General features: G+C 56.5%; 1 protein-coding gene across 2 annotated transcripts; it reads right to left on the bottom strand.

Moving 5' to 3' along the window:
• Positions 1–7,657: 7,657 nt before the first annotated feature.
• ZC3H12A (zinc finger CCCH-type containing 12A) lies at positions 7,658–16,157 on the bottom strand. 2 transcript variants are annotated; one of them, XM_079141220.1, is made up of 6 exons: positions 16,015–16,157; positions 14,735–15,211; positions 11,017–11,156; positions 9,869–10,103; positions 9,303–9,409; positions 7,658–9,166 (listed from the first exon to the last, which is right to left on the bottom strand). In XM_079141220.1, the coding sequence occupies exons 2-6, from the start codon at positions 15,175–15,177 to the stop codon at positions 8,295–8,297; spliced, it is 1,797 nt and encodes a 598-aa protein (XP_078997346.1). In that variant the 5' UTR covers positions 15,178–15,211; positions 16,015–16,157; the 3' UTR covers positions 7,658–8,294. The 2 variants fall into 2 exon arrangements, with proteins under 2 accessions (XP_078997346.1, XP_078997347.1); XM_079141221.1 differs by lacking the exon at positions 16,015–16,157 and adding an exon at positions 15,750–15,956.
• Between the last annotated feature and the right edge of the window lie 43 nt (positions 16,158–16,200).

The following is a 16,200-nucleotide window of genomic DNA, read 5'->3' as shown; positions in this document are numbered from 1 at the left end:
ACAGTTTCCCCACAATTGAGTTCATACTGTTTGCTTAGAGGATCCTTTGTTTTCTAACAGTAGGAAGCAGTATTTCCACCTCTACGCTTGAGCCGTTGGGTTCTGGGTACTGTAAGTACTCTGTAAATACCCTGTGAAGAGTGATCTTGACCTCTTGACCCATGCAGTGAATAAGAGCATTGAAATGAGTGTTAAATACCCTATACTTTCTTGCAAGTGGTGACATGTGTTGTCTTGAAATAACATTTCTCACTGCATAATCATCAGGTTTTATGCCGATTTTTTTTTAAAAAGTGGGATGCAACCATTATGTGAAGTCCCCCTTTTAAAACGGAAGTCATGCTTGTATTAACTTAAAATTTATTTATTACTAAATTATCTTTGGTGCAAGATTAAGATGCATGGAATACTTGTGAATATACATTAGGGCAGCAGCGATGATTATGTGGTAAAATACAGCACTCTTCATTTTTGCATTCTGACTTTTCTGTCCCTCAACCTTGCTCCAGATTACTGAAACAAAGTCACATCTAAAGTCCCGACTCCATGCTGTTCGGTTAGGAGACAGTACAGGACTGTGCTTTGTGCACCTTTACTTCTCCAGGATGGTGTATTCTGCGCCTAGGAAGGCGAAGCAGCGATGATGGGAAGGGATTGGAATTTTCATTCCTATGACAGTCTGAACGAGTATTATCATGTCTGAATCTTCTAAGTGGTAGATTTCATGATTTGAAGCAGTTTTCTGGAGTAAAAGCTGTCATTACTGATAGGGCCATGTGCAGTTGATGCTGATCCTCACCCAGGGCTATGGAGGGTGGTCGGGGGTGTGGGAAGGAAAGATTAGAATTTTGATGTGTGCTTCACTTTCTGGGTCAGCGTTATGTAGTTCTTCACTTTGAATGTGTTGTATAATATGCGTAAATATTAGTTCATTACTACATGTAGATAATTTATAAATAAATATTAGGTTGAACCACAAGAAATTGCTGATATTCAAATCATTTTGATCTATCAAAAAATGGCAGTTATTACTGGGCACAGTGGTGCATGCCTGTAATCCCAACAACCGTGGGAGGCCAAGGTAGGAGGATCACAAGTTCCAGGCTAACTCAGCAATTTAGTGAGACCCTATCTCAAAAAATAAAAAGGGCTAGGGACCTGGCTCAATAGTAGAGAAGTCTCCTGGGTTTGATCCCCAGTACCACAAAATAAAAACATCTATCATAACATACACCTGTTGGAGGTGTGTATATTCCAAGTTTTTTCTTTTGTTTTTGTTTTGTACTGGAGATTGAACCCAGGGACCCTTTACCACTGAACTACATCCCAAACACTTTATTTTTTTGAAACAGGGTCTTCCTTAATTTCTGAGGCTGGCCTAGAACTTGGGATCCTGCTGCCTCAGCCTTTCAAGTCACTGGGATTACCAGTGCCACTGGTTGTGACCTTTGACCTTTGACCAATATAGTCCTCCCTACTGCTACCCCCTTACTGGTAACCCCATAACTTATTTCTGTATCCAAGGAATGGGGGAGGAATGGGAGTCTGTTAGGAATGCTATCTCAAAAATGGCATAAACTAAGATGGCTTACAAATCATAAACATTTCTCACAGTTCTGGAAACTAGTACATCTAGATCAAGGCACCAGATTCAGTGTCTGGTGCAGGCGTGATTTCTGGTTCTTAGTCCCGCACATAATGGAGGGGGAACAAGTTCTTCTATAAGAACATGAATTCCACCCATGCTCTAATCGCCTCCTAAAGGCCTCCCCTCTCGGTACCATGTCCTTGGGGTTTAGAATTTTGACAGAGTGTTGGGGAAACACAACATTCAGACCATAGCAACATGAAACTAACACACATTCAAATCGTACTGAAGTATATTCAGTGGAAAGCAAGTCCTCCTGCCCTCCAGCCACCAGTGTGCCTTCTCAGAGACCACCTCGAGGGTCCTGTGTTCCTTCAGAGAACTTGCTACACTTATGAGCTGTATGCACACGTGTTTGTTTACAAAAATGGCAGAGGAAATGGTAGCCTAAAATGCACTGTTCTACCCTTTTTTAATTTAGCAATCTAGCAAAAAGTGTACAGCCCTTATTTTTAGTGATTCCTTAATGTTTCGTTGCATGGGGTACCAGAATTTATACAGCCAGTGCCCTGTTGCTGACGTTAATATTGCTTCCCATCTTTTGCTGTGTCAGACAGTCCTGTAGTAAATAGCCTTACACACCTAATTCTGCAAATGAATGCCTGTGGGATAAATTTGTAGCATTGGTGTTGTTAATGCTGAGGTAACCTGGGGCACCAGGTTCCTTGCAGCGCGTTCCTGCTAGCTGTAACACTGCCTGTCTCCTCACATCTGTCAAAATGATAGAGTTGTAGCAGCGGCATCTTAGGATTTTATTCCTCCATCTCCTGAGAATTTTTGGAGATGGAACCCAGTGTCTTAGTCATGCTAGGCTTACCCATGCTATATCCCCAACCCGAGATTTTTTTTTTTTTTTTTAATAATTCATTACCTGGAACAGTCAAAACCTGCTGGAATTTTAGACTATAGAATGTATGACAGTGACCTCTGGTTTGCTTTCTAGGGTGGAGCTGTATGTCATTAAGAATCCTCTGTTTGGGCTGGGGAGATAGCTCAGTTGGTGCAGTGCTTACCTTGCAAGCATGAGGCCCTGGGTTCGATCCCCAGTACCGCAAAAAAAAAAAAAAAAAAAAAAAAAAAAAAAAAAAAATCCTCTGTTTTAGCCAGGCTGGGGTGCACACCTGTAATCTCAGTAACTCAAGAAGCTGAGGCAGGAGGATCCCAAGTTCAAAGCCAGTCTCAGTAATTTAGTGAGCCCTTAGGCAACTCGCTGAAATCCTGTCTCAAAATAAAAATGAAAAGGGCTGGTGATGTGGCTCAGTGGCTAAGTGCCTCTGGGTTTGATCCCTAGTACCGAAATAAAATAAATAAAAATAAATAAATAAATGAAAGAATTCCTGTTTTGGGGGCTGGAGTGTAGCTCAGTGGGAGAGTGAGCACCCTACCCATTTTACATCCTGGCTTCTATCTCCAGAAATAAAGAAGGAAACAAAAAAGGGGACTCTGCATAAACCAGGTTTGGCGGTTCATGCCTGGTTCATCCCATTGACCAGGAAGGCTGAGGTAGGAGGTTTGCAAGTTTTAAGCCAATCTGGGCAACTCAGTGACACCCCAGTCCCCCCTCCAAAAAAAAATCCTGCTTAGAAAGGAGCTGCCTGCTTTTGCTTCAGAACTTCATTTGCCATTTTCTCTTAGATTCTTATGTCCAAGGCCCATCATTCTAGGCCAGTGCTGGTGGTCCCAGGGAGTAGGCAGGGTTCTACCCAGGCAGCAGTACCAGGAGGCACCAGCAGGTGGCAGGCAAGACACCACATGCCTTCAGTGAGCCTCTTCTCTGGAGCACCGCCAGAATCGGAGCCTTTGGGAGGCTTCCAGTGACCTGACCTCCCAGCAGCAGCCTCAGTTTAATGCGGGGTGGGGTGCCTGATCCTTTCCTCCCACCTAGTCTTGCTGCCATTCCTTAAATTGGTGAGCAGTTAAGTTCACCAGCAGCTACGTTGAGAGGAGCTCCAAAAGGGAGGTGCCAGTCGGGGCTTCCTCCCCCTCCAGGAACTAGCTGGAAGTATTTGCATGCCATGGCCTGGGATGGCTTGGGTTTCCTTAATTGCAGGGCCCTGCTTCCTGCCTCTTTCAGCCAAATCTCCCACACCCTTCCCATGAACTAGGAGGTCCCCAGAACAGACACTTACCACTTGAACTCCACCCACTTTGCTGTGGGCTAGGGAAAAAGAATAAGCCAGAGGTCTGAGCAGGGCCTTGGACTGCCTTAACTTGGCAGCCAGGACTCAGGCTGTTGGCTCCACCCCTGCAACCTCACTCTGTCTGACGGAGGCCGGCCTAGAACCTCCCTTGAGTCAGGTGGGGGGTGTGTGGGGGCTGCCCTTCAGTGCCTGGGGGTGTCTTGGGGAAGGACGGAGAGCAGAGGACTTGGGAAGTGGGATGAAATAGCATTTGTGGTGACATCTTCCCACTACTTCCCACTACTTCCCGGCTGGCCTCTCACCCTGCAGGACACTAGCAATGTTTGGGGCTTAGCACTAGGGGGCCTTGGGAAGGCTGGTCCCCTTTTTTGAGCCCCCAAATTCTCCTGCCTTTAGTTTAGGTCTTTCGATCTTCAGGGACTGCCCAGTTTCCCCTCAGTCTGAAGGAGTGGGATGGGGACAGAGTGGGGAGGGACATCGTGAGCAGGGAAGTCTATCTCACTGTGGCCTGGTAAGGTCTCTGCTGTGAGGGAGGCCCAGGAGGCTGGAGGTTTCCTGCCTTACAGGCTGCCGTCATCCTGGCTGCCACAGTCTGTGCCCTGGAGTGACTCCTGCAAGGCAGAACTTGCAAGAAAACTCAGGGTCAACCCCTGCTGCTGCTGGCAGCCAGAGGGCCGGGTGGAGACCCATGGTGGGAAAAGGTGGGCAGGCAGCTGTCCTCTGTGGCTCCCCAGGATCATTTCCCAGCATGCGTGAATTTGCATATCTCTGGTTTCCCCATCCGTTTCTTGGCTCCTGGAACCAGGAAAACAGGAGGAGGAAAGAGGCAGCTACTCGGAATTTGATCCCTTTCAGTACGCCTTGCCTCCTGGCCTGAGCTTTGGTCTCAGGAGTCACATTCCCTGCCGCCCTCTCCCTGGAAGCTCACGTGGAGCTGGGTGGGCCAGGCAGCTGAGGCCCCAAGAGGGGAAGGGGGTTTCCCTGCACAGGCAGTGAGTGGTGCTCCAACCCAGGTCTTTTCTCCTGCTGCCGCCACTACATGAACTGAAATATCTTCTTGTCAAATCTAGAAAAAGACGAGGAACACTGTCCCTTTGACAGGTGGGGAGGCTGAGGCCCCTGGGTGCATGCCACCTAACTAAGCTGCTTGAGGCAGGGGCAGGAGGTGGGGAGAGAACTTCGGAGTTAAAACCCAAGTCATGGGAAGGAAACGGCCTTGGCATTGGATCGGGCAACCTGAGTAGCTCTGCCCAGAAGCCAGATTGAGAAAGAGGCCTGGAGGGGAGGCTCTAAACCCTGGACAGCAGACCCAGCCCGGCCGAACCTGCCAGGAAGGCACAGGAGGCCGGCTTGGGCTGGTGGAGGTGCTGCACTGACCCAACCATCCCTGGGGCCTGGCCTGGCTGGCACCTGTCTGAACCAGCAGGGCCAGACCCAGCCTGCTGACATTAGCTGCAGCCAGCTGGGACGGATGCCACCGCCCACCTGCCCTGGGGACACCCATCTCCCTCACACCCACAGCAGCAGGAGAGCACATGAGCACAAGGTCAACTCTGTCAAGAGCAGTGGTGAGTGAGCTCCCTGCTCGTTCAGGCCACCCTTGTGGCACACACAGAGGAGGCCATGGTGGGCCCGCAGGGCACCTGCGGCTGAGCAGGTGGGTGGGTGGTCATCCACTGCTTCCAGAGAACTCCTGTGGGAACGTCAAACTGAGGGGCCCTGCAGGCCCCAAGGTGCTGCAAGTGGGTGTCCAGGGCCTCCCTCCCTCAGGCCTAGTGCTCAAGCCCTGGCCCAGCCAGTCCTCTGTGGGACCTTGGGCAAGTCACTCAACATTGCCAAGTGACTGATAATGAACTAGACGGTCTGGTATTTTAACTTCCTGTCCAAACAAACAGGCCCATAAATAGCCTTTTAATCTGGAATACAGTCCTTTTTTTTTTCTTTTTTTTTAAACCTTTTTTCCCTCCCACATATTTTTCTCTTGGTGCATTACAGCTGTACGTATTGATGGGATTTGGTGTTACCTATTCCTAAATGCACACGATATGTAACAATATAATTTGGCCCATATCACTCTCCAGCGCTCCCCCCCCCCCCCCCCCGGGAATACAGTTCTTATTTCTTTTAACTTTTTAGTTGTAGATGGATACATTTATTTATGTATTTATTTAATGTGCTGCTGAGGATCGAACCCTAGTGCCTCATACATGCCAGGCAGGCGCTCCACCCCTGAGCCAGGACCCCAACCCTGGAATACAGTTCTTGATTGGGAAAAATATCCTATAAATAGGGCAGCGGCATTTCCTTGTGCAGGTCACCTGAGTGGTCTGGGGGGAACAGCAGGGCCCTCGAGAAGCACTTGGTGGGAGACTGAGGTACTGCTTGCCGAGGCCACTTCTGTCCTGTGCATGGACTCTCTCCTTGATTTCTGCCTTAAGCGCTCGATTCCAGAGCTCCCCAGGTGCAGGAGGTGCGGCCCCAGGTCCAAGGCTGGCCACTGCAGCACTGACTCCCACGTGCTTCATGGCTGTTCTGTGCTAAGCAACTCCTCCAAAAGACAATGCAGAAACTATAAAAGTCTCACAGAAAAGTACACGTCAGGGCTGGGTTGTGGCTCAGTGGCACGGCACTCACCTAGCACATGTGAGGCCCTGGGTTCCATCCTCAGCACCATGTAAAAACCAAAAAAATAAATAATGTAAACGTATTGTGTCCATCTACAACAACTATATATAGATATATATATATGTATGTATACACACACACACATAAAGTGAGATGTTCAAAGGCACAATTATTAAAATTCTATTTTTCCAATTTTCCCTGACCGATGATGTTTGTTTGGAGATCATCTGATGACTCAACTTTTTCACTTAAAATATTTAACACAGCCAGGTGTGGTGGCGCATGCCTGTAATCCCAGCAACTGGGGAGGCTGAGGCGGGAGGATCACAAGTTTCAGACCAACCTCAGCAACTTGGCAAGACCCTCAGCAATCAAGGGAGACTGTGTCTCAAAATTTAAAAATCATTTTAAAAAAGGGCTGGGGATGTGGCTCAGTGGCAAAGCACTGGTTCAATCCCCAGGGCCAAAGGGAAAAGAAAAAAGAAAAAAAAAAAATTCACTCATTTTTTCAACTGCGAGGGAGAGGGGGAGAGGTGTGTCTTCCTGCTGGTCTCTTTCCGTCTGAGGCCAGATGAGAAGTTTGACACTGGATGTGAACATAGCCACCAGGCAGTCACTCCAGAAGCCTCTTAAAGAGCGGCTGCTCTGTGCCAGGACGGGGCCACACACCCAGCACGTGTCATCTCCTGTAATCCTCTCGACAACCCTGAGATAGGCGCCATTAGCACCCCCATTTCATAAATGTGGAAACTTGAGACCCAGAGAGGGTCAGTCCCTTGCCTCAGATGACAATGGCAGAACCAGTTCTTGAGTTTGGGACCAGAGCCCTGACCAGAAGCCCCCCGGCATTGCCTCGCAGCCTGCTGCAGCCCCAGTTCTAGAACATCCAGAAGAGGGGGTCAGCACGGAGTACCCCGGAGCACCCCCTCCACTCCAACCCCCGCCACCTTCTCACCCCGCCAAGCTCAGCTCTAGTCAGCACAGAATGAGGAGCAGCTGGTCCTGTCCCCCAGAGCCACCCGCTACCATGTTGCAGCCTTTGGACTCCAAACCCTTACACTTCTGCTTCCTGACCCCCCACATTCCCGCCTTGACGCTGCCGATGTGTCCACAGCCACCCCCAATGGAGGCCCGGGAAATACGCCCATCCCCAAGACACCCAGCACTCTTGGAAACCATCCTTCCAGAGAAGGGTCAGGCGGGGCAACTTGCCCCCACCATGCACAATGAAGATCACCTCCTGAAAGGGCTCCCGTTGTTCTTTATTGATGTCCTACAGAAGGTAAGGACACTCCACTTACATTTTAAATTTATACCAGTACACAGCATACACGTCCCCCACCTTTGGGGAAGGGTGCGCAAGGGAGGGTGGGCAAGTAAACGTGGGCAGAGGTGGGTTTTAAGAAGCATCTTGCTTACTGACATGAAGCCTCCCAGCCTCCAGGGGCACAGTAAGGCCTCATTGGCTTAGAGGAGGGGTGTTGGAGGGCAGGCACATGGTGCCCAACTAGCCGGCCACGCCGGTGTCCCAGGAATGGGCGGAGGTGGGGGCCGTGCACAGGGCCCCCTGCACAGGCCTCTGCTCCCCCAGGCCTCCCTCCCTGCCCTGAGAGAAAGAGGGTTTGGGCCTCAGCCACGGACCGACGGCCTTACCGGCACGTCTCCTTAAACAAGAGATACAATGTGCATCAACGGGGTGATCGCCCCTGGCCCAGCGGGCAGGCTGCAGTGCCGCGTGGCCAGGGCCAATCCTACAGCGTCTTTGGTTGGGTCCCTTCCCTACTGGAATCCTCTCTCTGTCCAGCCTCCAGGCAGCCTGAGGCGGGGACAGCTGGCCTGAAGCACAGCTTGAGAGCCCCTCTGCAGGCTGCCTGGCTGGCTCACTCAGCGAGGTGCTGCGACTTGTAGGAAAGGATCTCGGCCGCCAGCTGCTGGGGGTCCAGGAGCTGCGGGAAGCGCCCCATCACGGCCTCCACCAGGTGCGGGGGGAAGACGCCACACAGCTTGGTGTACACGCTGGCCCGCTCCTTGGCCAGTCCTCCCGCCCCACCCCAGGGTCCCCCACCAGCCCCTGGGCTTGGCACCTGGGGTTCTAGGACCGGGGTGGGCGGGGGCAGTGGGTACGGCTCCGACCAGTACTCTCGCGATGCGAAGGCGGGTGGCGGGGGCGTGTAGTCAGCAGGGACACTGAAGTGGCCGGCACCCATGGCCCGTCCAAAGGCAGGGAAGGCAGGTGCAGCCTGGAGCTCGGACCCGTAGTGGCGGTAGCCAGAGTAAGGGTCCCGCGGGGGCCCTGGCTCACTCGGGCCTCCTGCTCGGACCCCCCACAGTTCTGACATCTGACTCTCCAGAGAGCCGATGCCAGAGTCCAGGCAGTCCTGGGAGGTGTATGGCAGCGAGTCCAGGGTCTGCGGGAGCCAGTCTGTGGGCCCAAAGGTGCCACCGCTGACTCCACTAAGGGGGAGGCTCCTGCCAGCTGGGGCGAAGGTCTGTGTCAGCCCCTCCTGGCGGGGCCCTGGGGATGCCCGGGCCCCCAGCTTCTTCCCCTCCTGGCTGCTCTGCTCACCCTCTGTGGGCAGAGAGCCAGACTGAGGGGAAGGAGAAGACCGCTGGCTACTTTTGTCCTTGCCTGGGGCCCTGGCGGGTGAGAGGAGGGCGTTGGCACGGAGCTCATCAGCCACGGAGCGCTGGGGGCGGCTGGGCCGCTCAGGGTGGAAGAACCGGCACTTGACCCCGTAGGTGCATTTCCTCCCTGCAGGGGAGGAGGGGACTGAGTGGGGCAGGAGGTGGGGGTGACAGGGCAACCTGGGGCTGGCTGGTCCCGTGGTGGTGCCAGTCAGGAGGAGACACTGGGGCACAGGGGAGGGGAGGGGCAGAGCTGGTCTCACCATAGGGACATGGCTGCTTCCGGTGCTCAGAAGGGAGCGGCTTCTTACGCAGGAAGTTGTCCAGGCTGGGTCCGTGCCGGCCCAAGGGATCATCAGGGGGCATGAACCTGCAGAGGGCCAAAAGAACTCTCAGGAGTGGGAGAAACAACGGGGGACCTCTGATTGCGGAGGAAGAGGCTGGACATCCAGGCTTGCTGAGAACAGCTGTAAAACTGGGGACATCCCAGAACTCTACCCAGGGAGAAGGGGGCGCCCCTAGCCCAGGGGTCACAGGGGCAGCCCTGTGACAGCTCAGGGGCAGCTTTAGGGCAACTCCCAGGCTAGGAGCTTTCCAGGGTCATCAGGAGGCCACAACTGGGGTATCTGTGTCTCGGCTGCTTCCAGAGAAGTCGCGTGGGCAACTGGACAGGCGGTCCTGGACACTGACCGCATCCTGTCTCAAGGGCTGCTTCATCCCCGAATCAGTGTGGCACCGGCAGAGCCTGAGGCTAGCCCCACCCTCCCAAGGGCGGCCCTGGCTGCCCCCAGACCCGAGTCCATGGGGTCCCCTCCTGGTGGGGACGCACTTGTCATTGACGAAGGAGTACATGAGCAGCCGCTCCTCGATGAAGCGCTTCCACTCCTGCCGCTCGCCCTGGAGGTCCCGGTAGGTGTCGTTGGAGACCACGACCCCATCGGAGTCATAGGCCAGCTTCACGATGAAGCGGTCGTCGTAGCACACCACGCGCTTGCCTCCCACGCGCCGGGACGGTGTGAACACCAGGATCTTCTTCTTCTCTAGTTCCCGCAGGATGTGCTGGTCTGCGGGTGACAGGGCAAGGTCAGAGTCCATTCAGGACCCAGGGCCAGGCCACAGGGCCCCCTAAATTCCCAGTGGCCGGGCTCAGCGGCTGTTAACGCTAAATTCACAAGGGTGGGACCAGGTCCGCGGGGGCCCTGCTGGTTTGCGGCCTGAGCCTCCGAACACCTGAGACCAGGCTGCAGCAGGGCCCTGGGCACAGCGCTGGCCCTCCTGCTTCTCCTGCTCAGCCAGAGGTAGTCTGGCGTTGGTGGTCGACCCAGCCTGTCCCGTAGAGGTCCGTGAGGGAGTGTCCCGGCTGCCCCTTCTGTGAGCAGAGTGAGGCTAGGGCCCGCTGGAAGGAGCTCACTGCCTGCCAGCCTGCCCTACATCTCCAGGAAGGGACTCGGTTTGAATCGAGGCTCCGGTGGGCACGGCTGTGGGGTTAGCACATGCTAACCAGGTGCTGCGACAGTACGTGCAGATCAACTCACAGGTCTACACAGTGGCTTTGGAGGAAGATCTGCTATCGACCCCTGCCCACCCCATTTTTCACATGAGAAGCAAGAGGCTTACAGCAGGGGAAGTCCTTGCCTGGGTCACAGAGCCAGGGTGCCAAGCCTCACTGTCTTGTCCCAGAGCCCAAAGCTTCCACCGCTAAGCTCCATGGTCCCTCTGTCACTGGGAATGTTCAACGAGTGACACGCAGCCAGTTGGATGAGGGAGGTACCCAGCATCTGAGGCAGCAGGCTGGGCTAGGTGACATCTAATGACCACGGTTTAGAGCAGGGTTTCGGGGATAGCAAAACCCCAGAAGAGAGACGCTGATCCCCGCTCGAGGTCTAGAAGTTGCCAGCCCTGCCCAAAGGGTCTCTCTTGAGGAGAATCAGGGCTTCTGGGACAGTGAGACTGGTCACTTCCGGAGGTACCACACACCTGTGATGGGCACATCAGGCCGAGGCTGCTCCTTCCTCCAGGATGGCACGAACACTGTGATGTCTGTGTGGCCCCGCTCCAGAAACCAGGTCACGGCCAGCAGGATGCCCCGGCAGGAGAAGACCTCCTTGTTCCCGTGGCTGGGAGGGAAGGGAGGACAGGTCAGCAGGTCAGCCCCTGCAGCAGGGCTCAGTCCAGGGTCCTCTGCCGGTGTGGCCCAAGGCCCCTGTTCCTGGCCTGGTTCCCACAACGCCTGAATGGCCAGAGCCAGCTGTGGGACTTTCCCGAGATTCCATCGGCTGAAAGTGAGGATCCACCCAGGAATCTGGCAGCACTGGCTCCCCGTGGAGGGGAGGGTCGGCCGCTTGCAACACACCTGGGGGTGGGGAAAAGGTGCTGGGAGACTTCTGGTTCCTGCCCCACCCGGGAGCTGCTGGGACCATGGGACACCAATGTGCACAGGCAGACTGAGTCACCTCCCTCCCTGGCCCCGCCACGGCTCCTCCTCGTCAGCAGCGCAGTGGTGGGGGCGGGGGAAGAACCAGCCAGGCTAACCAGAGAGAAACCAGATTGTTCCGGATTAAAGTTCAGCCAGGCACACAGCCTCGGGCAGGGACCCCAGAGGGCTCAGGGAAGGGGCTGGTGCTTCCACCCTTCCAGGAGCGACAGGAAGTGACGGGTGAGGGGGTGCCTGTCCCAGGAGCCTTTCGGTGTGAAAGTGAAAGGCCAGTGCTTTTCCTCCCAAGAAGCCAGTTCCCCGCACGGCCACCGCCGGCCAGCTGCTGCTCTCCCCACCCCTCAGGGAGGGTGTGACCTGAGGCACAAAGATGGTCAGGAAGTGGCTGGGAGGCTGGGGGACACAACTCAGCCACTCGCTCCAAGGAGAACCGGGACAAGGGGCCTCCTCCCTGCCCTGTCTGAGGGCCACTTCTCGTCCCACACCAATTCATCTGGGCCCAGAGGAAAGCCTGAGGTGCGGGGTTGCTCTGGCTCAGTTTCTCTGTTGGAAAAACGGGGCCCAGCAGTCTGCAGCTTTCTTAAGACCGACGGGGTCAGTGACACAAGGTTGCCTTGGCTTGAGGCCAGTGACTGGCAAAGCACAGATCCCCACAGGACTTCTTGGGAGGGCTGGAGGGGGTACTGGGGCGCCTTCCCCAGCAGCCCTGCCTCTCACTGGCCCCTTGGTGACAACTCAGACTTAGATTTGGCAAATAAAACTGAATAAATGTTACGCAAAAGAGGCAAGTCCAGGGTCGACCACATCCTGTGGGTGGCTTGGGGGGGTGATAGCTGGAGCCCCAGGAGAAGGCGGATAGGAGGGAAGGCATGAAGGCTGTTTGGGGACGAGGCTGGGGTTCCAGGTGCTGATGGTCTAGGAAACTGTAGGAGAGACAAAGTCCAGCCCCAAGGCAGGACTCATCCCCATCTGCTGTCCTCTGACGGCGTGCTGATAATAAAAGTTAAGATTTATCGAGAGCAACAAGCAGGCTGGGAACAGGAGAAAGGCCGTCCCTTCCTTCAGGAGCTCGTGCTGGGACTCTGAGAGGCTTCCCTGCCTGGCCAGGTACCTGATTTGTGGTCCTCACAAAGCCCAGTGCTGTCCCCTCACCCTATCCTCTTCCCTGGGCCCTCTGCACTATCTCCCAAGGCCATGGATGTGACTGTTCCTGGCTCAGATGCCTGTCCCAGCCACACACCTGCCTCTCTGCGAACACACTTGCACACTCACTTGCACGCACTCAGGTATATGCTTGTGCCCCTCCTGGGCCAGCATCTGCAAGCCCTGGGGCCTGGGGCCCTGCCTCTGGGCACTGAACACCCTGCTGGGGACCACATACTCTCAGCAGGTAGAGCCCGAGTCTGGGCAGAGGCAGAACACAGGACTTCTGCAGTGGAGACGCTTCCCAGGCCCCCACCCTCACTGAGAGCCGCCTGCCCAGAGGTCAGGGACCCCCGGCCTGGCCAACCAGACTGATAGGATGTGTATGTGGGCGCCTCCAGCAGGCTGATCCTGCCCCAGGACAGAGGCAGGGCTGGGCTGGCTCCCCAGGTGAAAGACCTGCCTGGGCCGGGCCTGACTAGTGGAGAGAAATTCCCTTAGAAGGAAACAGAGGTGAATTTCCCCACGATTTGCATATAGTGGGGGCTAGCCAGCCTGCCTGCCCTTGGGGGAGGGGGTGGCAGGGCAGGAACCAGCGACAGCTGAGACAGGAAGTGTGAAGCTGGAATTCCCCTCCTGCCACAGCCCCGCTCAGAAACCCCCGGCAGGCAGGCAGTTGCCGTCTGTCTCCAGGGTCAGCTCCGGGTGCCCCTCCACAGCTGCCCTCCTCCCTCCCAGGCTCCTCCTCCTTTTACCAGGACACAACACACACAGCACATGACTGTCCCAAGGACTCAGCCACTCCCGCTGGCCCCTGGCCCCCAGGCTCCTCAGCCCAGCTCGGGTTGCAGCGTGAGGGGACCTCAACCCTCAAAGTACAGGTTGTGACCTGCTGCTCTTGGGCTTGGGAGCCCCCTTTTCTCAGCCTCCCATCCAGGATCAGCCCATTTCAGAAACGGGAAGACTGACGCAAAGGTGGTGGGGAGTAGGCTCCCCTGTGCACGTGCTGAGCTGGGCCAGGACCAGCTGGCTGGCACCTGCCCTGCTGGGTTGGAGCAGCTGGCAGAAAGCCAGGGAGGGCAGAGACTGACTGGGAGAGCCCTCCGGGAAGCGGGGAAGCAACCTGCACCACCTCCGACCCGTGTCTGGGGTCTCCCCACATCCCTGCCAACAGGAACTTTTCCTGGTGAGTGATCCACCCCGTCCTGACTCACCAGTCACCTCGCAGGGAACTAGGAGAAAGCGGCCGGGAAGGTGGGGCCGTGGATCCAAGGGAGAAGTCAGTTCCTTGAGGTCAGCAGCAGCCCTGGCCTCACCTTCAGCTCCCACCCCTCGCCACTGCCCGTGGAAGCCTGCAGGGGGCCACCGTTCGGGGGGCTGCGCTGTGCTGACTTTGGCTCTGGGAGCCCTAGAGACCAGTCTAGGAGAGTCTTGGCTCACCTGAGGCCAGAGCATCAGGCCACCCTCCCACACCCCATGGAGAACCAGAGCCAGCTTTGAGGTCACTCCTGGTCACAGCCCTGAAGGTCTCAGTAGCTGAGCCTGCTTCCATGGGAGCCCAGATTTGGGACAGGAAGGCCTGGGAAGACCCAGCCCCTGAACAGTGACAACAAGGACCACTCCTGTTCACTGAGCCCTTTGACTTTTCAGGTGCCTTGCCTTTGCACCCCACAACGACCGTCTGAGGGGGACAGGAGATCAAGCTCAGAGTGGCTAAGTAACTGCTACCATCTGTAGCACTGGAGCCCACAGGCAAATCCCCCATGAGGTCCTGCCTCCTGTTACAGGTGAGGAGTTTAGATGGACATGGCTGGCCTCGGGAGAGACCCAAACATAAAGTGAGCTCTGGGGACAGAAGGACCTGGATTCCAACCCTTGCTCCACCACTTACCAGTAGTGTGACCCTGGACAAGGCTTTGAGCCTATGAGTCAGTATGAGTTTCCTATAAAACCCACCTCAGAGAAGTCACAAGGCTTAAGAGAGCCTCCTGGTGCAAAGCAGACCCTCACAACTGGCTTTCCCTTCCTCTAGACCAGTCCACGAGTCCTCCCCAAGGCTCCTCCACCAGAACAGCAGGGACACCGACAACACTCCTCTCTCCACAGCAGTGAACGTACCTCATGGCCACATTGCTCCCATCGATGACCACTGGCCTCAGGTCTCTGCCCTCCTTGTCCTCGTCTGGGAGTGAGGGCTCCAGGCTGGGGGCCTTGGGGGTGCCCCCACCCCGGGGTACCAGAGGGAGCTGAGAGCAGGGGTCCGGGGAGGACTGGCGCTCTCGCTCGGGGGCTGCATTGTGCTTCACCAGCTCGCCCAGCACTGTGTTGGTGTCTGCCTGGACCCCCAGCTTCTGCAGGACGCTGTGGATCTCAGAGGATGAGTAGCCCAGCTTCCGGAAGAAGTCCACCTTCATCTGCAGCTCCGAAGCTGATGCCTCCTCTGGGGTCGGCTCCTGGGCTGGCCGGGGGGGACCCCGACAGCTGTGGCTGTCCTCCAGCCCCCACAGACTCATGGTGGGGCTGGCTTTCTGGACGGGCCTCTCTCCACAGGGGCCACTCATATCTCACACTCCTGGAAGGCACCTGTCACAGCTCCTATGGGACAACCACAGGGTCAGTGCTGGGGAATGTTGCTCTCATCCCCTCTGCTGCCTGCCCCTCCCGACAGGATGAGGCAACACGGAACCGGTGGCACTACACAAGCCTCCGTGTGTCGGCTCAGGTTGTCCTCCCCAAAGCTCTCTCAGCTAAGGACCAGCTTTCCCATGATATAAAGGGGGAAACTGAGGTACGGGCACTAAGAACTTGCTCAAGGTCATCCAACTGTTAGCCGGTGACGCAAGAATTTGAACTTGGGCTGACTCCACCCCCAAGCCCACCCCCCACGCTAATCCAGGGGGCCCAGAAGGCAGGGGCGGGGCTCTAAGATGGAAACCTGGGGCTGGAAGTGCGCTTGGGGGCGTGAGGGCCACTGGGCCAGGGGCCAGGGGCCGGGGGTGGGTGGGGGGGCTCCCCCTTGAGTTCATCACCTTCATCCTCCCGCCATCTCCACACTCAGAACCCAGGCCTAGGAGGGGCAGGGCCGGGGCCAGACTCCCGGGCCGCGGAAGGGCAAGTTTCCGGGGTGACCCACCCGAGAAAAAAGTTGCTGGGAGACTCTGGTTGGCTGCCCGGCGCCGGTGACGCGGAGGCTGTCCCGGTAGAGACCCGCACTCTCGCGGCGCTGCCCCCGCACCTCGGGACCCTCCCGGGGGCTCCCCCAACTTGAGCTTAAGTTGGAGGGCGTCTACAGGGCCCGCGAGCCGGGCGGGGCGGCCCCACGTCCCTCCCGCCGGCCGGACCCCGCCGCGCCCTCCCCCGGGCCCCGCCGCGCGCCCCCTCCGCGCCGCGCGCCTCACCCCGCTGCGCCCCAGCCGCGGCCGGCGGCGCATCCATGGGGCCGAGTCCCCGGGCCGAGTCGGCGGCGCCTTTGTACCGCAGGGGGACGGGCAGGTGCTTTAAGAGCCGTGACGCGGAAGCCGGGCTGGGCCGTCGCCCCTTCCTGCTCCGCCCCCCGCGCCGCCCCGCCCCGGCTCGGCCCGCCC

The sequence above is a fragment of the Sciurus vulgaris genome (assembly GCF_902686455.1).
Source record: "Sciurus vulgaris genome assembly, chromosome: 1".
Taxonomy (NCBI): Eukaryota; Metazoa; Chordata; class Mammalia; order Rodentia; family Sciuridae; genus Sciurus; species Sciurus vulgaris.
The sequence above is the reverse complement of the archived record's forward strand: the minus strand, read 5'-3'. Positions and strand labels throughout refer to the sequence as shown.

Bases quoted from the DNA above. Each gene is read 5' to 3' on its own strand.
- ZC3H12A (XM_079141220.1), bottom strand. From the start codon at position 15,177: ATGAGTGGCCCCTGTGGAGAGAGGCCCGTCCAGAAAGCCAGCCCCACC. The intron at 10,104-11,016 runs GTGTGTGGTACC...TGTCACCCGCAG, and splicing joins GCCTGATGTGCCCATCACAG to ACCAGCACATCCTGCGGGAA. The intron at 9,410-9,868 runs GTGCGTCCCCAC...GGCCCTCTGCAG, and splicing joins TACTCCTTCGTCAATGACAA to GTTCATGCCCCCTGATGATC.